Raw genomic sequence first — 10,430 nt, 5'->3', positions numbered from 1 at the left:
GTACAGACAACCAAACAGCGGCTCCTGGAGGCTGCGAAGAAATCTGGGGAGGCGACAAAGGAGAACGCTTGGCATGAGAACTACAACTCCCAGAAGTGGCAGGGCGGGCCGCTTTGCGTATTTCGGCTTCCGCTGTGCGCCCTCACGTACCCTCTTCAAGCGGACCTATCAGAAGTCGACCTGGCGCGTGACCCCGCGCGGCTGGAGCGCGCGAGCCAAGCGTGCCCGGAGGCGGGACCTTCCGAGACCCCATTGGTAGAAAGGCGAACAGAAAAGCAGAACCTAAACTTGACAGTCTCCATAGTGATTGGAATTAATGGTATGGGCGGAGTTAAGCACCCTAGGGACATTGGCCAATCAGTGTTTAGGGTTGTCGGGGAGACCGGGAAGGAGAAAGGGGAAAAATGGTTCTGTAGTCACATGCCGCGGGGTCTCGTGGGAGGAGCAGTTGCCTAGCGGTCGCCTGGCGCTTCCTGTTTCCGGTTCCCGGAGTCCGGCACAGCAAGGCACCTGGGGAAACGCTGGCCTCTGACACGATCTCTGGGACGGGGTCTGTGCCTGGCTCCTTGCTGGCCCGGTCTCCCATTCTCAGAAAGATATTCACCAGGGGTTCTGAGCTTTGGCCACTCCATTTGCCCGTGACATGTGAGTCTGAGGGGCGTGGAGGAGGAGGCGGGCTGGGGTATATTCACACCTCGGTGTCTGTGACTGGAGCCGGGTTCGCAAAGTCTCACTTGGCAATAGTTTCATCCAAAATATGGCTAATGAGTCCTAGGGCAGAATGGAGATGAAGGCGTGAGGGAGGGGAGGCGCAGACTCCCGAAAGAAATGAGGGAGTTAGAACTTCCAAGACCAGAGAGGGGACTTAAGATATTTGGAAGACAGGGAAAGGAAGGTCCCCACCTATGGAGTTCGGTTTGAAGTATTACTGGATACTTGTAGAAGGAATTTTGGGCTGCATCATGAAGGAGGTGAAGTGGCCTCGTTTGAATAAGGTATGGCTCCAAGCAGTTGGAAAGAGAATCCTAGGGGGGTTTTGAGGGGAGTGTTGGCTTGGTGTGGAGAAGAGTAACGGGAATTAGCTCGCTTTCCTTCTTGTGGGGAATTTAGCTCTTGGGACACTACTACTCAGAGTTTCTTTGTTTTTCACGATTGGGCCTTTTAGCCAATTGGAGTTGTTCTAAAAGTGTAGGCTGCTGGGGAAGAAGAAATAAGGAATCAGAAATGAACCAGCGGGAAAACAGTAAAAATTCCATTGATAAATGGAAAATGGGCATGGTTAGTCATGAAGGTGGGGAAGTGAGTGCCACCAAGGCCCAGTGGTGTAACTGCTTCCCTAATCCTGGCCTAGCCATTGGCAAGCCTAATAAAGGAGAATTTTTCAGCATTGCCAAATAGATTTGTTTTATAGAATAAGAAAATTGAAAGAGATTTTTCAAGATTCTGAAATCTTTTTCTCAAGTATCTAGACAAACATTTGTATCTTTTGATTAAATGTAACATATTAAAAACGGACTACTCAGCCCTTGAATTTCAATACTCTTTGTAATTCCTGTACCCCTTTGTTTATCAGTTGTTTTCCCGTAAATATCTCTATGCCATGAATTGTCCAGGTTGCTCCAATAACTTGAATAACATCAAACAAGTAACTTAAGTAACGCTGTAAGTCTCAGATTTCTCATCTTCAACATGGGAAAAATCATACACACTTTTCTGGGTTGTGAAGGTTAATGAACATAATCTAGGCAAAGTATTTAGAGCATAGACCACACTGAATCAAAAAAAAAAAAAAAAAAAGAGCAGCTTTGCTGGTTGCAGTGGCACATGCCTGTAATCCCAGTGGCTTGGGAGGCTGAGGCAGGAGGATGGCGAGTTCGAAGCCAGCCTCAGCAACTCAGCAAGACCCCTGTCTTTAAATATAAAAGGGATGGGGATGTGGCTCAGTGATTGAATGCCCCTGAGTCCAACCTCCATCCCACCCTCCCCCACCCCTATCCCCCAAAAAAAAGAAACAGCTTAAATTTATAATCAAACCTTCGGTGGAAAAGAAAGAAGAATGTAAATTTACTCTCATCCTAACTTTTTGAACCAATAAGCGAAAGAAAGGTAGCTTAACTAATGCTAGCTGCAAGGGGTTTAGGTCTCCATCTCTTCCCAGTCTGGTGAGATTCTTTGTTCTCATTTGGGAAAAGAAACCATCTACTGTTTACAAATAAGGAACTAACTTTGAGGTTGAAGAACACAGCATTCTTTGTGAGCATCCTTCCAGAAACTGCTTCTGGAAAAAAGATCTTGAGAGCCCAGAAGTTAACATTTCAAATTAGGCCCTGAGAGAACATAAGATAAATGGCATGCCAGGTCAATCTAACAAAAAAAGTCATTTCTTTTCAGTGAATCAACTGGTCAAGTTGTATGTTTAGTGATAGGCTTACATAGAGAAGGTAGGAGTTCTTTATTCTACCTCCTATTCAGTCAACTTGGTGAGAAGTCACTTCCCCTTCTTGCTTTGCTTTAAAAAAAAAAAAAAAAAAAAAGGCAGCACAGCTTTGGCTGCCTACTTTCATTCCAAAAAAAATTATGATGAAAAGAGATGTACTGGTATTGATTAAACATAGACCATGAGTTCTGGAACCACACTATCTGGTATACTCCTAGCTGTGTCAGTTTTCTTATCTGTTAAGTAGGGACAAAAATTGTATTTGTTGCATAGGGTTATATGTTAAGTGCTTCCAACAATGCCTGGCCACTCCATTAAGTATTTCTTGCTGTTGTGGTTTTGGTGCTTTAATGTATTATGGGGGCCTTTGACCTCTTGTCTAAGGATTATTTTATGAAAATACCTTATTAATATTTATTCAGTGAATTGATGTACACAAAGTCAGGTAGACAACTTTCTAAGTATTCATTGCCCTAATGGAGTGTGGGAAATGGGTGGTCAAATGTAATTTTGAGGGGACATTAGTGGAGATTGAACCCAGGGGCACTCAATCACTGAGCCACATCCCCAACCCTATTTTGTATTTTGTTTAGAGATAGGGTGTCACTGAGTTGCTTAGTGCCTCAGCCCGTGGGATTACAGGCATGTGCCACCACACCCAGCTTCAAATTAAATTTGGTTTTTGGGATTGGGTTATTTCACTTAGCATGATATTCTCCATTTCCGTCCATTTATTTGCAAATTCCATAATATTAATCTTCTTATGACAATAATATTCCATTGTGTAGATACACCAGTTTCTTTATCCATTCATGTATTGAAGGGCATCTAGGTTTGTTCCACAATCTAGCTGTTATGAACTGAGCTGCTATAAACATTTATGTGAATGGTATGAATCTACATCGTGTACAACCATAGAAACAAAATGATGTACCCCATTTGTGTACAATGAATATGCAATCTGTAAAAATTAAAAATAAATAATTCTTAAAAATGTAAATTTGTTTAGGAGAAAAGGGGATGTGTATTGAAGGCTCAGGGGTAGAGGTTCCATTTTATCCATCTTTAAGTGAAAAAGTTTGGAAGAGTTAAAACTTTGCAAAGGAAAATTAGTGATATTGTTATGAAACTAAGAAGTAGCAGTGGCTCCTGAAGGATTAGTGGGTGCCAGAGTGAAATCTTTTGCAAGAGTAAACCAGTGTGTCCTGCTTATGAAGATGGATTAAAGAAAAGGAATTTGAGAACAGAGTCACAATGTTGTTCCATTCCTAGAGCAGTACAAACATCAGATGAACCGGAGTTGCCATCAGTTTGGAGTATAGAAGACAAAATTGTACTTACTGAAAATATAGAAGCCCTTGAGATTTTGGGACTTGTAGTCAAAAAGCAGATATGACTTGGTTTTGGAAGACTTCGTCAAACCACTCTTTTTAACCTGTAGAATTTTCTTTTTCCTATAACTTGAATGATTTTTCAAAGGTGAAAAATTAGATAAATCTCAGGTATTAGGTGTTGCGGATGTATTTAACTTTGTTCTGCATTCTTATGATAAATATGAACAAGGACTGTTAACTGTTCCTGAATAATGATATGAAAAGTTAGGGCCCAAAATATTCAAGTTTGAATAACTTCCAACTAGGCATATTCAAGGGCTTATTTAAATCTTAACTTGAGTGTTTTCTTAGGGAAGGCCACTGATTTATTTGTGAACTAATATTAACAATATTAAACTTTAAATAATAAGATATCTCAATCTAACTTTCACCAAACATTAAAGAGACAAGGATGTTTGCTCCCAGGCTAGCAAAATTAAGTAATTTTTTTACTCTTTGCGCCTTTTCTTTTTCTTACCCCCACAGTTTGTTTTGAAAGATTCCTCTGTAAATTAGACTAAAAGTTTATATTTGGGCTTCCTTTTACAGGTGTTCTTGTTACAGAGATATTAAAATGTACTACTTGTTGCATATGCCAAAGAATAATACTTTCTGCACAGTCAGAATACCATTCGTTTATTACATGTTCATATGCTTTATCTCTTTCCCTTCTCTCCTGATCCTGCCTGCCCTCGGCAATACACACTCTTCCAAAAGGATGTTCCCTTTCTGTAGCTGGAGGACTAGACTGCTACTGCTGTTGTTCCTGGCTGAAGCAGTGAGAGAATCCTGGCAGACAGAAGAAAAAACTTGTGACCTGGTAGGAGAAAAGGATAAAGAGTCAAAGAAAGAGTTGGCTCTATTGCAGAGGCTAACTCCACTGTTTAACAAAAGGTAAATGAGAGGAACTATAAAGGCCTTGGGAAGGTGTTTTCATTAAAGAGTCCTTTTTATTGATTTTATTTCATTTTTAGTATGGAGGGAATCCATATAAAATAACCCCTTCTAGGAGATAGGTTCTTATCTGCACTTAACAATATTAGTTTTATTGAGTGTGATATCCTTCTGTCTTCAATGATACAGAGAAAACTCTCAGTCTAGTTATTAACATAACAGGTGGTTCTCTTATCTTTCACAGTAGAGTAGCTGGTTCTAAGACTGGATTCAAGAATCCAGCTTGTGGAAATCCAAGCATTATTTGATATCTCCATATAATATAGAACTTTAGTAGTATCAGATGATCATCTTTAGGCCTGTACATATCATCATGGTGTCAGGATCTTCAGATAAATAAATCTGAAGGTGATCCTTAAGAAACATAGTGCCTTTGTGATATATGGTACCACAATCATGTCAAATTGGGAAGAAAGATTTAGTATTTCTTTCACTGAAGAATTTTACAAAGTTATGGTTGGTTGTTTATAAAACATAGTGTAGTATACGTGGTATGTGCACTCTGTAAAAAATTTTCTCTTAAAAAACGTTATCTCGAGTTCATGGGGAAATAGCAACTAATACTCTAGCATAGCTAAGAATAAGCATTCTAGAAATATCTGAAATATCTAGCTGCATTGGGTGTTACATTTTAATCATGTGTCCAACAATTATGGTCTATCAGGGTCATGTGTATTTCATAACTCAACAAATATTACTCAGCCATATCAGATAAGTAAATTGAGCATGTTTTGTTGTTGTCAAAGAAAGAGAGGGAAGCTGGTTTTTCCTTAGGCTGATAGCTAATTAACTCTCCTCTTCCTTCCCACTTTCCTTACAGCTTTGAGAGCACAGTGGGCCAGGGCTCAGACACATATATCTACATATTCAGGGTGTGCCGGGAAGCTGGCAACCACACCTCTGGGCGGGCCTGGTGCAGATCAACAAAAGTAATGGAAAGGAGACAGTGGTAGGGAGACTCAACGAGACACACATCTTCAATGGAAGTAAGACTTTCTGTTGATTAATCCCAACTCAATTGTTCCAACAGTCTTATATGTCTTTGTTTTCCCCAGTCTCTTCAGTATACATTATGTGTAGTTTGGCACACCCAAGACTATAAACCACAGGACACCTAGTTCCACTGCTGCCCTGGAGCACAGTTGAGGATACTTATATGTATGAAGGTAGTGAAAAACTCAAACCAGGTGTGGTGGTACATGCCTATAATGCTGAAGTAGGAGGATTGCAAATTCAAGGCCAGCCTGGCCAACTTAGTCACTATCTCAAAATAAAAAGGGCTCAAGATGTAGCTCAGTGGTTGTGTACCCCTGGATTTAGTCCCTAGTACCACCAAATAGTTAGATAGATAGGTAAACACACATACACACACAAAAGAACAGTCTACCAAAATTGTGTGGCCTGTAGGCATTTTATTCACCTAAATACTTGGTGAGTTCCACACCAGCTACCACCTTCCTACCAAATTAAAGTTTGCCAGTTAAATTTTAAGAGATCAAGACTTTTTGCAAAACAGTTTAATCTATAAAATACTCCTGTCAACTTGTGCTAGTGGTGGTATTTCTCAAAAGTCATAAAATCATATTGTTGTAAAGGACTATGTGAGCACTTATGGTCTAATTCCTTCCCATAAACAAACAACTAAGTTATCTAGTATAGCTATGTATTCCTATAAATAATATAGTAAACATAACAAGAGTTCCGTGGCTGTGGTCAGATGAGTTTTTTGTACTGCTCATCATATTTCCTAGTGCTATGACTTTGAAAAGTCATTCTACCTTTCTGACCTTGTTTTCTCATATACAAAATTGGAAGCAGAATCCTTACCTTATTCACCTTACATGATTGTTGAAGCAGATATTTTTTGCAAACGAATGTTGAACATAGTAAAGGCTAAAGAAGAGAAACACATTCCCATCTCAAAAAAATCATCCAGTTTGAATTTGTGAATAATTCAGCTTCTCCCTGCTGCCTAGCAATTGTATTGAGTCTCTTCTATTGCTATTAGCAGGTGTTCTGAAAACGTGAATCACTGTTAAGGTATGGAACATATAATTATTTTCACATTACCAGTTGCCTACCTTAATGTGGGAAATTAAGATGATTCCTACATGGTTCTTAGTTTCTAAAACAAGAGAACACACACTTTGTAAAGAAGCAAGTTTTAGCATGGCATGTCTGATACACAGAGCTCATACCCATAAGGATTATTTTAATTAAAACTAATTTCACCAATTACTTAATTCCACTCTGCCATACTACCTAGAGTTGCCTCTCCTCTCCCTTTTACCCCATAGCACTATTTTCCATGTCCTTCCTCAGGTAATTGGATCATGCTGATCTATAAAGGGGGTGATGAATATGACAACCACTGTGGCAAGGAGCAACGTCGTGCCGTGGTGATGATCTCCTGCAATCGACATACCCTAGCGGTGAGGCTCTCTGGGATATATAAACCTAGGAAGGAGATTCAAAGGATTGACCCAAGGTGGAACATCCAGAGGGGATGAGATTCTTACATTGGGGTGGACATGAGAAAATTGGGTCAGTTTTTCCCTATGTCCAATACCCATTTTCCATCTTAAATGGAAATAGGCTATTGAACCAGGAGAAAAGCAAAATCAGTTTGGGTTTTTTTTTTTTCTTTTGTTGGTTATTTTATCACAAATACTGTGTTCTATCCTTTCATTAGGACAATTTTAATCCTGTGTCTGAGGAGCGAGGCAAAATCCAAGATTGTTTCTACCTTTTTGAGATGGATAGCAGCCTGGCCTGTTCCCCAGAGGTCTCCCACCTCAGCGTGGGTTCTATTTTACTTGTTACGTGAGTATTCTTTTCCTGTAGCAGTTAACAACTTGGTAGTATATAGGCACAAATGGTGGTGGGTGCACGTATTATACTAAATTAGGGAAGATGACTGTATAAACATACTCTAACTATGCAGGTTTCATGAAACTAGATTTAATGTTTAGCCCCAGATAAATATTTGCATTTGGAGATGCTTTTTTTTTTTTTAAATTCACTGGAAGGCTGGACAGTTTTTAATACTATCTTATTAAAATGATTAGAACTATGGAGAAATGGAATTATATATGTAGTGGTGATAGGTCACATTTTCTTCTGAGCCTTTGTGTCTGTCAGACTGACAGCACTCTTAGCTGGTTTTCTAAAGAAGCTACCAGACCCCTTTTTCATTATCTTCATTTCCCTTCCATGCACCCCCTCTACCCCCCACCTGCATCCCTTTTCCACAAAATGTAGCTTAGGAAACAGTTAACATTGAACATAGAGGTAATCCTTAGTATCTGAGTTTCAACTTTTTCTCTGGGTTTTTTGTTTTGTTTTGATATTTTTTTGAGATGAGGGTCTCACTAAGTTACCCAAATTGGCATCAAAATCATGATTTTTATCAGCTTCCCAGGTTGGAAGTAGCTCATGGAAGTAGTGATCAGCTTTGTCTTTATGTACACATATGTCTTTTCTACAGATTTGCATCACTGGTTGCTGTCTATATCATTGGAGGTTTCTTATACCAGCGACTAGTGGTGGGAGCCAAGGGAATGGAGCAGTTTCCCCACTTAGCCTTCTGGCAAGATCTTGGCAACCTGGTAGCAGTAAGTAACAAGGCAACTGGCTGGTTTATAGCCTGCATAGGTTGGGTAACCAATCATCCTAGTTTGATCAGAGTTTCCTGGGATATAGGACATTGGGTGCTAATACTACAAAAGTTCCTTTAAGTCAAAAAACAGTTGGCTACCCTTGTACAAACTAATAAGTGGCATAGCATCAGTTTCTGGCCTTGCTAAGATATGGCTGGAAAGACAACATTGTCAATTTGATGATCTCCCAGGTTGCTACTGGGGCAGAGTATTGGTGTGGAGAAGTTGTGACCTAATTAGAAGAAACTTCTTTTTTGGATTGAGTCTTTATCTTCATTATCCCTGAAGAAAACCAGTCTTGTCACATTCTTAGACCATAAATATAAACTTTGGTAAGCACAAGGCCCTGGGTTCGATCCCCAGCACCATAAATAAATAAATAAATAAATAAATAAATAAATAAATAAATAAATAAAATCTTTGTCTTACTCTAAAGTTGGATATGCCAAACTCTCATTTCATTTTCTTTTTCCCTACAGGACGGTTGTGACTTTGTGTGCCGTTCTAAACCCCGCAATGTGCCTGCTGCATATCGTGGTGTGGGGGATGACCAGCTGGGAGAGGAGTCAGAAGAAAGGGATGATCATTTACTACCAATGTGATTGCACTTTAAAAGTCGAGCCTCTTCAGTCCCCCAAACCAAAGCATACTCAGCCAGATTTCTCAAGCAGTCTCCACTCCATTCTTGCTCTTAATATCATTCCTGCTTTCCAGTTTGCTGTTGATTTGCATCCTCTTCTCACTAGAACTTCCTTCCCTTTGCTCCCTATTGTTTTTTCTTCTAGAAAGGTACAATTATAAGAAATAATGGGACCTGTGATAACAGAGGTGCTGCACTCTCTTGCTATCAGAGGGTACAGGTAGGACATTTAAAGTGGGCAAAAGGGTCACTGGCCCTTTCTTTTTAAATACATTTTCACAAGTTTTTGAGACACTGGATTTCTTTAATTAAAGAAAAGCAAAGAAACATTATTTATACAGGTTTGATTGCTTTCATGCTATAACTCTACCCCCTACAATAGTCTCCATGAGAATCTGGATTATATTCTTGCTGCTTGGATCTGCTTTGTAGTGATTACTTGGTTGCAATCCAAGTATTCCCATTTGGTCTGAGCCAAGTGTTCTACACTTGCATCTCCCACATCTGGGACTAGACAGGAAAAATGTGAAATTTCCTAATTACAGGATTATAAGGTACCATCACACTCTTGTTGTTGGGATGACATAGCTGGAATTGGGCCCTGGATTGTGGTTATCAATCCATGTGTGGCCAAAATGCCTAATCCAGTAATCCAGTCTATTAGAAAGACACGTTGAATCAGCAAGTATGTTTACCTTATGCTTGGATGTCCATGACAGGTTTCTTCTATTTGTAATAAAAGCTGGCAGAGCTGTTCTTACTCCTGTTTCCCTCTCCAGTATTCTAACATATGTTGCACTTTTTTCACAGGCATATTGGTTCTGACTTTTTCTCTCCCCCACTGCCCCCCAATCTTCTGGAAAGGGAATGGAAGCAGAAGTGGGACACAGAGGACTCGCAGGTCCTCTGCTCTGGGTGTAGAATGCAGTTGCGCCTGTCTCCCTTCTGCTGGCTCAGGGAAGTGTCTTCTTACTACCCACATTTGTGTGGGTAAAGGTTTTAATCCTCTGATGTGTCTATCTTTCTGTTTTAGGCCATGTGCCCAGAATCCCAGGCTCATCTTTCTATAATAGTGAGCCCCTGGGCCACTAAAGAGTAACATGGCTCCACTGGACACAATAGAGGGATAGAATCAATAGGCAGGGGGCCTTTTATAAGCCTTTAGAGAAGAAAATGAAATTATTTCATCCTTGGACTTTTCAATACTATTGGAATGTTTCTGTTTTCTTTCTAAACAGGGAAAATAATGTTATAAATGCATCTCCTTTGTCATTATTTGTTTGCATCCCTCCCCCATACCCTGGTGTTTTAAAGTGAAAAATATACCACTTTTTTGTACAAAAACACTTAATGATTAAAAAACAAAC

The 10,430-nt window shown here is 39.9% G+C and overlaps 1 protein-coding gene across 1 annotated transcript; it reads left to right on the top strand.

Moving 5' to 3' along the window:
• Positions 1–374: 374 nt before the first annotated feature.
• On the top strand, positions 375–10,430 carry M6pr (mannose-6-phosphate receptor, cation dependent). The gene is given in 8 exon segments (XM_047549424.1): positions 375–645; positions 4,528–4,704; positions 5,585–5,667; positions 5,670–5,750; positions 7,087–7,196; positions 7,457–7,587; positions 8,252–8,378; positions 8,903–10,430. Coding segments are annotated over 8 exon segments (834 nt in total). The 5' UTR covers positions 375–643; the 3' UTR covers positions 9,026–10,430.

Source organism: Sciurus carolinensis, chromosome 4 (genome assembly GCF_902686445.1).
Source record: "Sciurus carolinensis chromosome 4, mSciCar1.2, whole genome shotgun sequence".
NCBI lineage: Eukaryota > Metazoa > Chordata > Mammalia > Rodentia > Sciuridae > Sciurus > Sciurus carolinensis.
The sequence above is the reverse complement of the archived record's forward strand: the minus strand, read 5'-3'. Positions and strand labels throughout refer to the sequence as shown.